The 17,287-nt window shown below is 39.4% G+C and overlaps 1 protein-coding gene across 1 annotated transcript in view; it reads right to left on the reverse strand.

Moving 5' to 3' along the window:
- GGA3 (golgi associated, gamma adaptin ear containing, ARF binding protein 3) overlaps positions 1–17,287 on the reverse strand; it is a 173,585-nt gene that overhangs the window by 84,893 nt on the left and 71,405 nt on the right. The window contains exons 10-12 of the mRNA XM_053708918.1: positions 9,536–9,652; positions 5,258–5,527; positions 5,069–5,136 (exon numbers count right to left, since the gene is read on the reverse strand). Of these exons, the coding sequence (XP_053564893.1) occupies positions 5,069–5,136; positions 5,258–5,527; positions 9,536–9,652 (455 nt within the window). The remainder of the gene's footprint in view (positions 1–5,068; positions 5,137–5,257; positions 5,528–9,535; positions 9,653–17,287) is intronic.

The following is a 17,287-nucleotide window of genomic DNA, read 5'->3' on the forward strand; positions in this document are numbered from 1 at the left end:
ATCTTGTATTTCTTCCAAAGGAATCTCGGTTTTAAGAGACTCTTTTAAAGCATCAAATCAATAAGCTGCCGCAGTCGTAACTGTAACAAAGCAGGCCGCTGGTTGCAATAGCAACCCCTGATGAACATATATTTTTTTAAGCAGACCCTCCAATTTCTTATCCATAGGGTCCTTAAAAGAACAGCTATCCTCGATAGGGATAGTAGTCAGTTTAGCCAAGGTTGAAATAGCACCCTCCACCCTAGGGATCGTCTGCCAAGAGTCCCTAATGGCGTCCGCTATCGGGTACATCTTCTTAAAAACTGGAGAAGGGGAAAAAGGAATACCCGGTCTCTCCCATTCCTTAGCAATAATTTCTGAAGTTCTCTTAGGAACAGGAAATACATCCAAATAAGAAAGGGACCTCTAAGTATCTGTCCAACTTACTCAATTTTTCTGGAGGAACCACAATTGAATCACAGTCGTCCAGTCACCAAAACCTCCATCAATAATAGGCGGAGCTGTTCAAGTTTAAACCTGAAGGAAACCGTATCTGGATCCATCATAGGTAAGTCACGTCCTGAATCAGAAAGTTCCCCCTCGGATAGAACCTCCATACCCTCCAATTCAGAGCCCTGGGAGGATACATCTGAGATCGCCAATAAGGCACCAGAAACTGTATTGACCACAAGGGTATCCTTCCTACTGCGTTTGCCTTAAAGTACTGGAAAGGCAGATAACGCCTCAGAAAGGGTAGATGACATGACCGCAGCAATATCTTGCAAAATGATTGCAGCAGAAGTTATAGAGGAATTTGACACCGCTTGAGCGGGCGTTAAGGGCTGTGACGCTTGGGGAGAAATTTGCGGCATACTCTGAGTCTCATCAGCCAAACCCTGAGAAACATCCGTCTTAGACATACTTTTATTAAAGAAAATTTGCTCTCTAAACTGTAACGCCCTCTCAGTGCATGAGGGACAAAAAGTAACAGGGGGTTCCACATTAGCATTTAAACACATAGAGCATGTACTGCTTTGAAGGTCTCCCATGACAACAAATAAGCAAATGCAATATTGGTTGTGACACTGATAATTAAGTGATGTAGTCAAGACATAAATAAAGTGCAAACAACTAAATATGACTGATAGCAAAAGATCTTGAAAACCGAGTGTACTGTGGCTTTAAAAATAAATTGTTTCAAATTTTACTGCACAACACTCGATAAATGAAAACGGAAAAGAAACTGCGTTTTTTCTAACAATAAGTACTCTGAACTGGAGCAAATCTTTTGCACATTAGCCTTCAAACTAACAATGTCCAGCACTTGCACCTCGCCACAGCTCTGCTGCGGCGCCTACCTGTCCCCACGACAACGACTCTGCTTCGTATGCGGCGTGCATGAGACCGCCTGTGTAAATTACTGCATGCGGTCTTAGGGGAGCCACGAGACACACAGCCGATCAAATCACTTCCTGATCGCAAAAAAACAACAACTGCGCGGCGGTGAACGATAAGCCCCGCCCCTCGTGGGCGGCACACTAACTCGCAAGAACCCGGGTAATAAAAAAACAAAACCGTATAGAAAAACTAAGTCCTACTTCGTTTAATCTTAAAAACTTCCAATGCCAGTAAAAACATACATGTGAACCCCCAAGTACACTGCCTATTAAACAAAAAAGCACCGGAGTATATAACTCCAAGCAACAGTCCCCAGCATCAAGCCCACACTCCATCTAGCCGGGCTATTAGTCCTGCAGAGTTGATTGCAGCTATAACAAACCCCCAGTAAAAATGGCTGACACAGAGTAATAAGGAAAATACACACATGCTGTATGTGATCCTTAGCAAGTTGATTACCTTCCTGTAAATAAAAAACAAAGGACAGTCTGTTCTGAGGTACTTATTGTCCAAGAATAAAACGACTGTACATACCTCAATGCTGAGGGACAGCATGATCTGTCCCACACGAAGAAGATATCCTCATTTCCTTCTGGAGGTCTGTGGGAACAAACAGGGTCATAGATAATATCTGCTAAGACCACCATCAGTAGGGCAGCACAAAGTATGGGAGGCGCAGAGAGAATGAAAATCTCCCCAGTTCCCATTGCTTAAAAGCCACCTGTAGCTCTACTTTAGAGGCTGATAAGGAATACAGCTACACCCTGAATAAAATAGCACTCACTGGTACCATTTTAAAAACAATAAACTCTTGATTGAAGAATCTAAACTAACACCTCACTTTGCCTCTTCCTATCACTAACACAGGCAAAGAGAATGACTGGAATGGGAGGGAAGGGAGGAGCTATATATACAGCTCTGCTGTGGTGCTCTTTGCCTCCTCCTGCTGGCCAGGAGGCGATATCCCACAAGTAAGGATAAAATCTGTGGACTCATTGTATCTTGTAAAAGAAAGATTATTATTGGGGCATACAGTCCAATAAGACTTGACAATGGAACTGATACAGGTAGAGGAGGGCCTGCTACAAAGAGCTTAAATCTTAGGCTGTAGAATGGTTGTTAGGTAAGGGATGTTAATAACAAATAGGTGGGAATTTGGTGGACATCGCTGAACGGATTAATTTTCAAAGAGTTTTTGATACTTGAAAACAATCTCAAAGAGTGAGGTAAAGAGTTCCATAGAGTAGGTGCATTAAGAGAGAAATCTTGGAGACAGCAGAGTGAGTATGTGATGATGGAGGAATGATGGAATAGATAAAGAAGACGGGTAGGGGAATTATTATTATTATTATCAGTTATCTGTAGAGCGCCAACAGCGCAATAAACATAGGCACGAGATGGAGGTAACATTTATAGGGATCAAGTGGGTAGAGGGCCCTGCCAAAAGTAGCACTGTTTGTAGTCAGCTCTTATGAAGGTGATCTACAAAGAGCTGGGCTCATGGGCTTACATGCTAAGGTAGTTCAAGTGGATAATAAAGGAGGAGAGGAACTGGGGTTAGGAAAGGTTAGTGTAGGTTGTATGCATCCCTGAACAGTAGAGTCTTTAGGGAGTGCTTGAAGCTGTTAAAACTAGGGGAGAGTCTTGTGGAATGAGGCAGAGAGTTCCACAAGATAGGAGCCAGTCTGGAGAAGTCCTGTAAATGGAAATGTGAGGAGGTAACAAGAGAGGAGGAGGTTGTGAGCAGAGCGAAGGGACGGGAGGTAGAGTATCTGGAGACAAGGTTTGAGATGTAGGGGGGAGCAGTGCAGTTGAGGGCTTTGTCAGAGTGAGGATTTTGTGTTTAATTGTGGAGGCAAGAGGAAGCCAGTGAAGGGATTGGCAGAGAGGTACAGCAGAGGAAGAGTGACGTGTAAGGAAGATGAGTCTGGCAGAAGCATTCATTATGGATAGTAAAGGAGCTAGACGGCAGCTAGATAGACCAGAGAGGACGGAGTTGCAGTAGTCCAGACGGGAAAGGATAAGAGAGAGGGGAATATCCGTAGATGAAAATATAATTGTGTTCAAGATTGTTTAGCACTTTGTTAATTAGTGTAAGTAATACTGTAAGTTAGTATTTTTAATCGATTTGATTACGTAAGGAGTAACAGAGAGCAACGGCAGAAGCTGATTACTGAGTGTTGTGAATTATTCTAGCAGCAGCATTCATGATGGATTGGAGAGGGGACGGTTAAGAACAATGTTGCAGTAATTAATGTGAGACAAGATAAGTGAGTGAATTAATAATTGGATAGTGTCTTGAGTAAGGGCAAAATTCTAGAGATGCTGTGTAGATGACCCCTTTTTACATTTAAACACATACCTGTAGTTATTTGAATACAAAGGTACAATAATAAAACGCTCTAACATATACGAACACTTTCTTTTTTGCACTTTTATGTTCAGTAGATAAAAACTATAAGCAGTTATTAGATTCAGACCAAGGAAATGACCAGGACAAAAGGAAGTGCATATGAGCCTGATTGAATCCTATCTAACTGTAAACTAATAGGTGTGAACTGTAATCGAGCTGCAGGGTTCACCGTTGAATTTGAAAAAGGGGGTAGTGTACAAGCGCTAAGGTAATCCCCAAGCTGTATTCAAACAGAGATCCTAACCAACCTCCAAAAAATATGCACAAATAGTAAGAAGTGAATACAGCGCCAACAAGAGACCAAGGGATAAATATACTCACAGAGAGATAAAAGAAGATTATTTAATAAACCATTTTCAATATGTGTTTTGTAATTTTATCTATATGTGTTTTTTTACATTTTTTACTGATGCTTTTTAACATGGTTTATTAAATAATCTTCTTTTATCTCTCTGTGAGTATATTTATCCCTTGGCCTCTTGTTGGCGCTGTATTCACTTCTTACTATTCACCGTTGAATTTCCCTTATGCAAAAACATAAAAATAAATACAAAGGCTTAAAAAATACAATAAAAAGTAAATTAATCTAACAGCAAACCGACAAACATTGCCCCAATACTTTAGGAAGCTGCAAATCAAGTTTCAAAGACTTATAATAAAAGCATTGTATTTGTCAAACAGGACATAAATGACAGTAAAGGAATAGGCCGAGGGAGAAAACGTTAAGGTACAAAGATAGGATCTAAAGCCAATGGGTTGAAAGATCAGAAAATGATGTCCAGCAGAGCCAGGGAGGTGTGCTCTCTGTCCGATTTGTTTGCTACTGTCAGAAATAAATCACAGGGAATAGCTATGATGTACATGAAGGCGATCTGAGAATCAAAATAGAATCAATGATCATTCTCATTCTATAGAAATCATTATGCTTCTAAATTTCAAATGGTTTCTAGAATAGTTTAGTTTCAGATACCTGAGCAATAGGCACGCTGATGGATACCAGAGAGAAAGATGAGAATATGTGAGACAGAGTGAGATGAACACATACAAAGATTGGTAAACACCAGTGGGAGAGACAGGCTGACACCTGATGACCAACACCACAGGGAGAGATACACAGACTGTCAGACTATAGAGAAACAGAAATATTAAAGCAGACAAAAGAGGGCTGACATACAAAAGGCAGAAATCAAGCACAAAGACTGACAAACTAACACCACATGGGCAGTCACACGGACAAGCAGACTTATGGATAGACTATGGATACAAGCAAACACTCACCTGGAGTAAGTCAGACTTGGAATTTGAAGCCTCCTCAGCTTCTGTGTTTGGAGCTGGCTCATCCAGGCCTGGGTATTTGAGATTAGCAGAAACATTTACAGTCAAATGATGCCAAATTATATCAAAATAAAAGCTTCAAAGAAGCCTGTGCAATCAGAGTGACATCAAATACACGGTCATGGTACTCACTTAAACATAGCAGCTCCTCATCCAATAAACAAATGGAGTTTGATGTACTGTTCATCTGAGCGAGCACTTTATCCATATGAGAGGGGCGACTGCGAGTGTGTGCAGAGACTGCAGGGGGTGGTGGAAGGATAGGAATCAGTGCTGGTGGCTGCAGAGGTTGGGCTGGTTCTATTGGTGCTGCTGGAAATGGAACCGGTTCTACCGGGACACAAGGGGCCTCAAACCCTGCCAGGTCAATGAGTGTAGGTAAGTCTGTGCTGGAAGGAGCCACTGTAAGTGTAAAAGAAAAACAAAATTTATGCTTACCTGATAAATTTCTTTCTTTACGAACATGGTGAGTCCACAACGTCATTCCAATTACTAGTGGGATATTCAATTCCTGGCTAGCAGGAGGAGGCAAAGAGCACCACAGCAAAGGTGTGAATTGGGGTCGGTCGCTACCTCACACCTTTGGGAAACCCCCTTCTCATCTTGTTGACCCTCTGTGATCAGTGGAACAGTGCCTGCTAGTGAATCTCCTGTGTGGATAAGTATTACTTCAGTTTGAAATACCAGATATACCGCTGGATGCGGTTGGTATGTGACAATCTGCAGCAACTGTGGCAAACTATTTATGGAACATCTACATACTTAAGCTACAAGTATTCAGTTTTGGCTAATATTCACTGAGGGCAACTTGCGAAGAATCAAGAAACATAACTGTGTTTTATGAAACGTTGTATTGCTTACAGAGCAACTGTGTTTGATTTGAAACTGACAGTAATCTGTTCACTACATGACGGCTTTTCTTTCATCTGTCTGGAACACTTGTTAAGCCCTGATTACTGTTTCTGTGCAACATCCATGCATTAACATCTTCATTGCTTGGCCTTGCTCTTTTGCTCTCTCATATCTGCAGTTTCTGGACTTTTTTGTGGTGCACCACTAATACTATACTTGGCTCTGTTTGCATTAGGGGGACCCCATTGTTGTGTGTGTGTGTGTATGAATGGTTTTATTATTTTCTATTGTACTAATTATGAATTTATATAAAGTATTTTTGCACAATATATATTTGTTTGTTTTTTCATGAATTATTCTCTGTGCTAGGTCCCTAGACTTTTAGACTGCACTTATTTGTGTAGTCTACTTTCTTTTTACTATTTATAATTATATTGCTTTCTAGGTTGCACTATAAGTTTTTAAATTTGAGGTGAGCATTACTAATTTGTGTTTTTGTTTGCCACAGCAATTCCCTGGGATCTGACCACTGCCAAAAGAGCCCCCAGAACCTATTTAAATATTCTGGAAGCCGTGGCAAGACCAAATGGAAGTGCAACAAACTGGAAATGTTTGTCCAGAGAGGCAAACCTTAGAAAATGGTGATGATCCTTGATGGGAACATGAAGATACACGTCCTTCTGGTCTAAGATTGTCATGTGACTTTCCTGCACCCAGGAAAGAATGGAACTAAAAGTTTTCATCTTGAAGAACGGAAATCTGAGGAATTTGAGAGGCACTCTAAGGCTAGTAAAGGATGGAAAGTTCCCTCTCCTTTGGGAACCACAAGAAATCTTTGACCGAAGGAACCCTGAGATTTAAATAAAATTTTTGACCCTGCTCCTCTATGGGAACTGGAACAAGCCCTCCCAGGCAAGACAGGTCCTTCATGCAGATTAAGAAGACCACTCTCTTGTCATGACTGCAGGAAACTTAAACAGGAAAAACCTGCCCCTGGAGAAGCAAGACCTGAATCCTATTCTGAAACCTAGGGATACTATTTTCCCGGTCCCAGGATCTGGGAATTCTTCCTAACCTGAGGAAGGAAATATCCCTTTAACTTTTATGCTAGCATCACAGATACAATTATTAGCAAGGTTCTGAACCTTGATCCTATCTAGGATCTTCAGCTTCAGAAACCACACCAGACAAAACATTGTCCCAATAAACTGCAGAGTCCGCAACCTCAGCAATACTTGGGATTGGATGACATTGAAAACCCCTGAGAAAGAACATCTTACTTAAGTAAGCCATTAGCTTCCAATCCATGGAAACCCAAAAAGAATAACTATCCTCAACAGGGATAGCAAATCTCTGACTCTTAACGTAGGAAACAGAGGTAGTCGAATATAGAGTCCCAGAAGCTAATAGAATGCTTGGGCAAAATATACAGTCCTCCATGTAGTACAGAGACTAACAAGGAACCGTCATAAAAATGTGATAAACCTATAAACTCCTCAGAAAAGGAGAAAGGGAGCTGCTGCTTCTGATTTAGTAGTGAACTGCCACCAGAGGGCAACAAATACTAAGGATACCGCTCTCATGTTCTGAAAGAAAGTGCGGAATAAAAATGGGGTATTGTAAACAGTATTACAAATGATCATGTACAAAATAAACAGTATTTGTAGAGACAACTCAACTTGAGATGTCTGCAGAGAAGATCAAGTCCCTGCAAAAGAACATAGCAGAGCTACAAAAACCTATTTCTCTGGATGATAAGAGAAAAAAGGATATACAAGTCCTAACCTAGCATATTGCAATGTTGTGCTATGCTAGAGATTGAATCCCTTGATATACATAAAAGGATTATAAAAGGACAAAGAAAATAAATACATGAAGCTGTCACCAGATGGCAGTAGATACATAAAAAAAAAAAAAAAACTATCTAGAGAATACGTCTATGAAAAAGAACGAGCAGAAAGGCAGGATAAATGATATGAACATAAAAGGTAGACGCTCTACCATTGTGTCAAACTTAAAGGGACACTAAACCCTAAAATTTTCTTTCATGATTCAGGTAGAGAATACTATTTTAAACAATATTCAAATTTACTTCTATTATCTAATTTGCTTTATTCTTTAGATACCCTTTGTTGAAGAAATCGCTATGCACATGGGTGAGCCAATCACACGAGGCATCTGTGTGGAGCCACCAAACAGCAGCTAATGAGCCTATCTAGATATGCTTTTCAGCAAAGGATATCAAGACGATGAAGCAAATTGGATAATAGAAGTAAATTAGAAAGTTGTTTAAAATTACATGCTCAATCTAAATCATGACATAAAAAATGTGGGTTTCATGACCCTTTAAGCCCAGTTATCTAAAAATAACGGCTATTATATAGACTACCCAAGTCCAAGAAAATCTCATTCTCTGCCATTCATTGCAGTACATGAAATAACTGCACATATTCCCATACACATGCTTAGACCCAACAGCTCTAGATTGTCCCTAAGCTGTGAACCGTGAATGTGGCTAAATACACCAGCATTAAAGGAACACCAGCACCACATACTGAATGATGCACCTATACTGTGTGCTGCAAGTCCAGCGCCATATTTTTACAAGTGCTCCAGCTGTGGACCGCGAATGCCCTCAGATCACTATAAGGATCGTAAAAACGTCTGGAGAAGGGAAGATAAGTGAGAAATAAAGTAAAGTCATAATACTCTCTCACACACCAAAAAAACAGCGTTAGCAGAATAATACCCTGCTATGGAAGCGGCAAAATTTCCCTTGTAGCTGCTCAGCCGCAATAAAACTGAAGAACAGTAATATAAAGTAATAAAGAGAACCCCTTCAGGAGGTAACAGGTCCCACTAGGTCCCTGATCTTCCAGTCCTGTCTTCTCCTGTAAAATATATATGAAAAGGACTTACCCTCCAGGGTCTTCTGCTGTCGAGCAGTCACAGCAGCTTCAGGTTTGAAAGCCCCCTCTGATAGCTGACAGGGACCTGAGGAAAAAGAGCAGAGCAGAGTAACCAACCCTGGCTTTCTATAACAGGAGTAGCAATAATGTTAGAAATAAAGCAAAGACAACCTCGCTGCTTTCTAACTGCTAATAGCCACCACTACTCTTACTAAAGAGATTGACATGGACACGGCATAGCCCCTAATCCTTGGTTGCAGGGAAAAGTACCCATTAAAGGATTAAATATCTTCAGACACCGTCTTCGCACATTCTCCATTGACAGAGGCAAAGAGAATGACTGGGGGTTATGGGTAAGGGAAGTTACATTAACAGCTTTGCTGAGGTGCTCTTTGCCTCCTCCTGCTGGCCGGGAGTTGAATATCCCACTAGTAATTGAAATGTCATGGACTCTCCATGTCATAAGAAAGAAATTGGAGAAGTTAATAAGATTGGAAGTTAGGAAGAGAAGATTGCAGAAAAGGAAAAAGGTGCAGAAGAATAGGAAAAAGGAGATAAAGAGCAGATGATAATGTCTATTGCAGAACAAGCGTTTTAAAAAAAACCAACAGTACAAAAGACAATTAGAGGATAAGGAAGATGAAATAACCTTCATTATTAACTGCAACTGGAAGATCCACCTCTCCATTGATATCTTGACCTTCCACAATCTTTTTGTAGGTGTTGATGACTCGAGATAGGTTGTCACTGGTCTGCAGGATGTCCCCTGAATGTTATACCAAGAGAGAAATGTCAACACACACAGGGAGTGCGAGACCTACATCTGAGCACACACTAAACCATAGATCACTAATATGCACATGCAGGTAGAAGCTGTGAAATATGCATTACACACAAATAACAAAAACACGGATATAAAAATATTAGTATGGATAGAAAGATATGTAAAATTAATAAGCTAACTCCCTTTTCTTGGCTCAAAACTATGTCAACATTCACCAAATGAGAAGAGCTTTTTCCTTGACATGGATGGATTGTGTCCCTCACAATATGGTCTAAATGTCACTTCTGCTTCAGTCTCCCTGCTGTGCATAAAAAGCTGCAGTTCAATTCCACTGAGAGAAGAAGGTGATAAGAAAACATCAAAAACAATTAGAAAAATATGTCTGAACTAAGCTCTTGCTTACACTATTGCCATTGTTATAAATGATTAAAAGTTTATTTGCCCATCGTTATTATTCTAGGTTCTTCTGACTCTTGCTTCTTCGAGGTGCAATGATATCTTCAGATCTTAGTCATGCACAAACTCCAGCATGTGCTTTACAGCTACAGTAGTAACTGATCATCCTTAAATCTTCTTCAGAAAACAAAACACTGTTACACCTCATAATAGGCTACAGAACCCTCTGCTCTGTTCAGCTTTCTAGTGTTTGAAGCCAGTTTCACTGCTAAGAGATGACGTATTAGACCATAGTGGAAAAATCTAAACCTTCAAAGTCAAAATGCAAGGACTGCTATCACTTCTGCTTGTCCCTGTTCAATATTCTGAAAGCTTTGGTAAAGACACAGCATATACACGAAAGGAAAGTGTCATCTGTGTCTAACAGCATTGTTTTCTTCTGTCACTAATCAAATACCGTGAAAAAAAAACATCTTGACCTATGTGTTCTGTTCTGAAGCAATTGGAGTTGTTGGCTGATATGACTTCTACAGACTAGAAAATGATCACATTTCTCAGTGAATTTCTTCAGGATTTTCTCCTTGAATATTTTGCTTTCTGTGATGATGGCCTAGCATTTTACTTTGCAGAGTATCACCTGCCCAAACAAAAACTGACTTCCATCATTAATAGATTACATATTATTATTATTTTTCCTTAGAAATCAGGTGCAGGACACTTCTGGAAAGTCAAACACCTGATCTACAAAGCCCAACGCTACTCCCCACTACCTGTCCTCACGAATCAACAAATATACTCCAGCCCACCCCCTAAGCTACAACAATGAACTGCTCTCTGCATCTTCTACAATCGCCTCATCCCATGCTAGACTGCAGAACTTCTCACGTGCAGCACCAACCCACTGGAACACACGCTGTCCAACTTTCCCCTAAATCTGTCCTCCTTTAAATGCTCCCTAAATACATTTTTATTCAAGAAATTCCACTTACCTAACAATTGCCTTCATCTAACTCTGTACTAACAACATTATTACCCCTGTTGTCTCCACCTCCTGTTTTTTCACCCTCCTGCCCTTCTAGATTATAAGTTTACAGGGGAATAGGGGCCTCAATGCCTCCTGTATTTATTTGATACATTTTGGCTTAGTCTCTTATAAATATTGTATCATCATTGTACTTTTATCTTTTTTACCATGGACAGAGCTGCGAAATTTGATGGCGCTTTATAAATAAAGTATAATAAGAATAATAATAATAAAATCCCAGCTATGTAAATGCGAGAACTTTGCCAGATTAACTCATTGCTGACCCAGGCTGGAGTAACAATCTTGTGGATCAGGAATCCGCTGAGTTTCAAAAGGTCCAATTGCAGATGAGTACAATAAGTGCATCTCTCAGAGCTAGGGAGAACATGACAGCACACAAAATGGAGTTCTCTAGACTAGGTGTCACATGATAAAAGACAAGTGTGTTTGTGTGTGTGGTCACTCATACACTGCTAAACTTACATACAACATAAAAAAGTGCAAATATGCATGCAAACAATGCACCCAATATGCAGAGATATAGGTTATGTATACACATGCACCCAATATGCAGAGATATAGGTTATGTATACACATGCACCCATATGCAGAGATATAGGTTATGTATACACATGCACCCAATATGCAGAGATATAGGTTATGTATACACATGCACCCATATGCAGAGATATAGGTTATGTATACACATGCACCCATATGCAGAGATATAGGTTATGTATACACATGCACCCATATGCAGAGATATAGGTTATGTATACACATGCACCCAATATGCAGAGATATAGGTTATGTATACACATGCACCCATATGCAGAGATATAGGTTATGTATACACATGCACCCATATGCAGAGATATAGGTTATGTATACACATGCACCCATATGCAGAGATATAGGTTATGTATACACATGCACCCAATATGCAGAGATATAGGTTATGTATACACATGCACCCAATATGCAGAGATATAGGTTATGTATACACATGCACCCATATGCAGAGATATAGGTTATGTATACACATGCACCCATATGCAGAGATATAGGTTAAGTATACACATGCACCCATATGCAGAGATATAGGTTATGTATACACATGCACCCATATGCAGAGATATAGGTTATGTATACACATGCACCCATATGCAGAGATATAGGTTATGTATACACATGCACCCATATGCAGAGATATAGGTTATGTATACACATGCACCCATATGCAGAGATATAGGTTATGTATACACATGCACCCATATGCAGAGATATAGGTTATGTATACACATGCACCCATATGCAGAGATATAGGTTATGTATAAACATGCACCCATATGCAGAGATATAGGTTATGCATACACATGCACCCATATGCAGAGATATAGGTTATGTATACACATGCACCCATATGCAGAGATATAGGTTATGTATACACATGCACCAATATGCAGAGATATAGGTTATGTATACACATGCACCCATATGCAGAGATATAGGTTATGTATACACATGCACCCATATGCAGAGATATAGGTTATGTATACACATGCACCCAATATGCAGAGATATAGGTTATGTATACACATGCACCCAATATGCAGAGATATAGGTTATGTATACACATGCACCCAATATGCAGAGATATAGGTTATGTATACACATGCACCCATATGCAGAGATATAGGTTATGTATACACATGCACCCATATGCAGAGATATAGGTTATGTATACACATGCACCCATATGCAGAGATATAGGTTATGTATAGACATGCACCCATATGTAGAGATATAGGTTATGTATAGACATGCACCCATATGCAGAGATATAGGTTATGTATACACATGCACCCATATGCAGAGATAAAGGTTATGTATACACATGCACCCATATGCAGAGATAAAGGTTATGTATACACATGCACCCATATGCAGAGATATAGGTTATGTATACACATGCACCCAATATGCAGAGATATAGGTTATGTATACACATGCACCCATATGCAGAGATATAGGTTATGTATAAACATGCACCCATATGCAGAGATATAGGTTATATATACACATGCACCCATATGCAGAGATATAGGTTATGTATACACATGCACCCAATATGCAGAGATATAGGTTATGTATACACATGCACCCAATATGCAGAGATATAGGTTATGTATACACATGCACCCAATATGCAGAGATATAGGTTATGTATACACATGCACCCAATATGCAGAGATATAGGTTATGTATACACATGCACCCATATGCAGAGATATAGGTTATGTATACACATGCACCCATATGCAGAGATATAGGTTATGTATACACATGCACCCATATGCAGAGATATAGGTTATGTATACACATGCACCCATATGCAGAGATATAGGTTATGTATACACATGCACCCAATATGCAGAGATATAGGTTATGTATACACATGCACCCATATGCAGAGAAATATCATGTTATGTATACACATGCACCCATATGCAGATATATAGGTTATGTATACACATGCACCCATATGCGGAGAAATATCATGTTATGTATACACATGCACCCATATGCAGATAACATAATTTATGTAAGAACTTACCTGATAAATTCATTTCTTTCATATTAGCAAGAGTCCATGAGCTAGTGACGTATGGGATATACATTCCTACCAGGAGGGGCAAAGTTTCCCAAACCTCAAAATGCCTATAAATACACCCCTCACCACACCCACAAATCAGTTTAACGCATAGCCAAGAAGTGGGGTGATAAGACAAAAGTGCAAAAGCATAAAAAATAAGGAATTGGAATAATTGTGCTTTATACAAAAAAATCATAACCACCACAAAAAAGGGTGGGCCTCATGGACTCTTGCTAATATTAAAGAAATGAATTTATCAGGTAAGTTCTTACATAAATTATGTTTTCTTTCATGTAATTAGCAAGAGTCCATGAGCTAGTGACGTATGGGATAATGATTACCCAAGATGTGGATCTTCCACGCAAGAGTCACTAGAGAGGGAGGGATAAAATAAAGACAGCCAATTCCGCTGAAAATAATCCACACCCAAAATAAAGTTTAAATCTTATAATGAAAAAAACTGAAATTATAAGCAGAAGAATCAAACTGAAACAGCTGCCTGAAGTACTTTTCTACCAAAAACTGCTTCAGAAGAAGAAAACACAACAAAAATGGTAGAATTTAGTAAAAGTATGCAAAGACCAAGTTGCTGCTTTGCAAATCTGATCAACCGAAGCTTCATTCCTAAACGCCCAGGAAGTAGAAACTGACCTAGTAGAATGAGCTGTAATCCTTTGAGGCGGAGTTTTACCCGACTCCACATAAGAATGATGAATCAAAGACTTTAACCAAGACGCCAAAGAAAAGGCAGAGGCCTTCTGACCTTTCCTAGAACCGGAAAAGATAACAAATAGACTAGAAGTCTTTCGGAAATTTTTAGTAGCTTCAACATAATATTTCAAAGCTCTAACTACATCCAAAGAATGCAACGATGTTCCCTTAGAATTCTTAGGATTAGGACACAATGAAGGAACCACAATTTCTCTACTAATGTTGTCAGAATTCACAACCTTAGGTAAAAATTAAAAGAAGTTCGCAACACCGCCTTATCCTGATGAAAAATCAGAAAAGGAGACTCACAAGAAAGAGCAGAGAAATCAGAAACTCTTCTAGCAGAAGAGATGGCCAAAAGAAACAAAACTTTCCAAGAAAGTAATTTAATGTCCAGCGAATGCATAGGTTCAAACGGAGGAGCTTGAAGAGCCCCCAGAACCAAATTCAAACTTCAAGGAGGAGAAATTGACTTAATAACAGGTTTTATACGAACCAAAGCCTGTACAAAACAATGAATATCAGGAAGACTAGCAATCTTTCTGTGAAAAAGAACAGAAAGAGCAGAGATTTGTCCTTTCAAGGAACTTGCAGACAAATCTTTATCCAAACCATCCTGAAGAAACTGTAAAATTCTAGGAATTCTAAAAGAATGCCAAGAAAAATGATGAGAAAAACACCAAGAAATGTAAATCTTCCAGACTCGATAATATATCTTCCTAGATACAGATTTACGAGCCTGTAACATAGTATTAATCAGAGAGTCAGAGAAACCTTTATGACTGAGAATCAAGCGTTCAATCTCCATACCTTCAAATTTAAGGATTTGAGATCCTGATGGAAAAAAACATAATTTATGTAAGAACTTACCTGATAAATTCATTTCTTTCATATTAACAAGAGTCCATGAGCTAGTGACGTATGGGATATACATTCCTACCAGGAGGGGCAAAGTTTCCCAAACCTTAAAATGCCTATAAATACACCCCTCACCACACCCACAAATCAGTTTAACGAATAGCCAAGAAGTGGGGTGATAAGAAAAAAAGTGCGAAGCATATAAAATAAGGAATTGGAATAATTGTGCTTTATACAAAAAAATCATAACCACCACAAAAAAGGGTGGGCCTCATGGACTCTTGTTAATATGAAAGAAATGAATTTATCAGGTAAGTTCTTACATAAATTATGTTTTCTTTCATGTAATTAACAAGAGTCCATGAGCTAGTGACGTATGGGATAATGACTACCCAAGATGTGGATCTTTCCACACAAGAGTCACTAGAGAGGGAGGGATAAAATAAAGACAGCCAATTCCTGCTGAAAATAATCCACACCCAAAATAAAGTTTAACGAAAAACATAAGCAGAAGATTCAAACTGAAATCGCTGCCTGAAGAACTTTTCTACCAAAAACTGCTTCAGAAGAAGAAAATACATCAAAATGGTAGAATTTAGTAAAAGTATGCAAAGAGGACCAAGTTGCTGCTTTGCAGATCTGGTCAACCGAAGCTTCATTCCTAAACGCCCAGGAAGTAGATACTGACCTAGTAGAATGAGCTGTAATTCTCTGAGGCGGAATTTTACCCGACTCAACATAGGCAAGATGAATTAAAGATTTCAACCAAGATGCCAAAGAAATGGCAGAAGCTTTCTGGCCTTTTCTAGAACCGGAAAAGATAACAAATAGACTAGAAGTCTTACGGAAAGATTTCGTAGCTTCAACATAATATTTCAAAGCTCTAACAACATCCAAAGAATGCAACGATTTCTCCTTAGAATTCTTAGGATTAGGACATAATGAAGGAACCACAATTTCTCTACTAATGTTGTTGGAATTCACAACCTTAGGTAAAAATTCAAAAGAAGTTCGCAACACCGCCTTATCCTGATGAAAAATCAGAAAAGGAGACTCACAAGAAAGAGCAGATAATTCAGAAACTCTTCTAGCAGAAGAGATGGCCAAAAGGAACAAAACTTTCCAAGAAAGTAATTTAATGTCCAATGAATGCATAGGTTCAAACGGAGGAGCTTGAAGAGCTCCCAGAACCAAATTCAAACTCCAAGGAGGAAAAATTGACTTAATGACAGGTTTTATACGAACCAAAGCTTGTACAAAACAATGAATATCAGGAAGAATAGCAATCTTTCTGTGAAAAAGAACAGAAAGAGCGGAGATTTGTCCTTTCAAAGAACTTGCGGACAAACCCTTATCTAAACCATCCTGAAGAAACTGTAAAATTCTCGGTATTCTAAAAGAATGCCAAGAAAAATGATGAGAAAGACACCAAGAAATATAAGTCTTCCAGACTCTATAATATATCTCTCGAGATACAGATTTACGAGCCTGTAACATAGTATTAATCACGGAGTCAGAGAAACCTCTTTGACCAAGAATCAAGCGTTCAATCTCTATACCTTTAAATTTAAGGATTTCAGATCCGGATGGAAAAAAGGACCTTGCGACAGAAGGTCTGGTCTTAACGGAAGAGTCCATGGTTGGCAAGATGCCATCCGGACAAGATCTGCATACCAAAACCTGTGAGGCCATGCCGGAGCTATTAGCAGAACAAACGAGCATTCCCTCAGAATCTTGGAGATTACTCTTGGAAGAAGAACTAGAGGCGGAAAGATATAGGCAGGATGATACTTCCAAGGAAGTGATAATGCATCCACTGCCTCCGCCTGAGGATCCCGGGATCTGGACAGATACCTGGGAAGTTTCTTGTTTAGATGAGAGGCCATCAGATCTATCTCTGGGAGCCCCCACATTTGAACAATCTGAAGAAATACCTCTGGGTGAAGGGACCATTCGCCCGGATGCAACGTTT

Source organism: Bombina bombina, chromosome 1 (assembly GCF_027579735.1).
Source record: "Bombina bombina isolate aBomBom1 chromosome 1, aBomBom1.pri, whole genome shotgun sequence".
Taxonomy (NCBI): domain Eukaryota; kingdom Metazoa; phylum Chordata; class Amphibia; order Anura; family Bombinatoridae; genus Bombina; species Bombina bombina.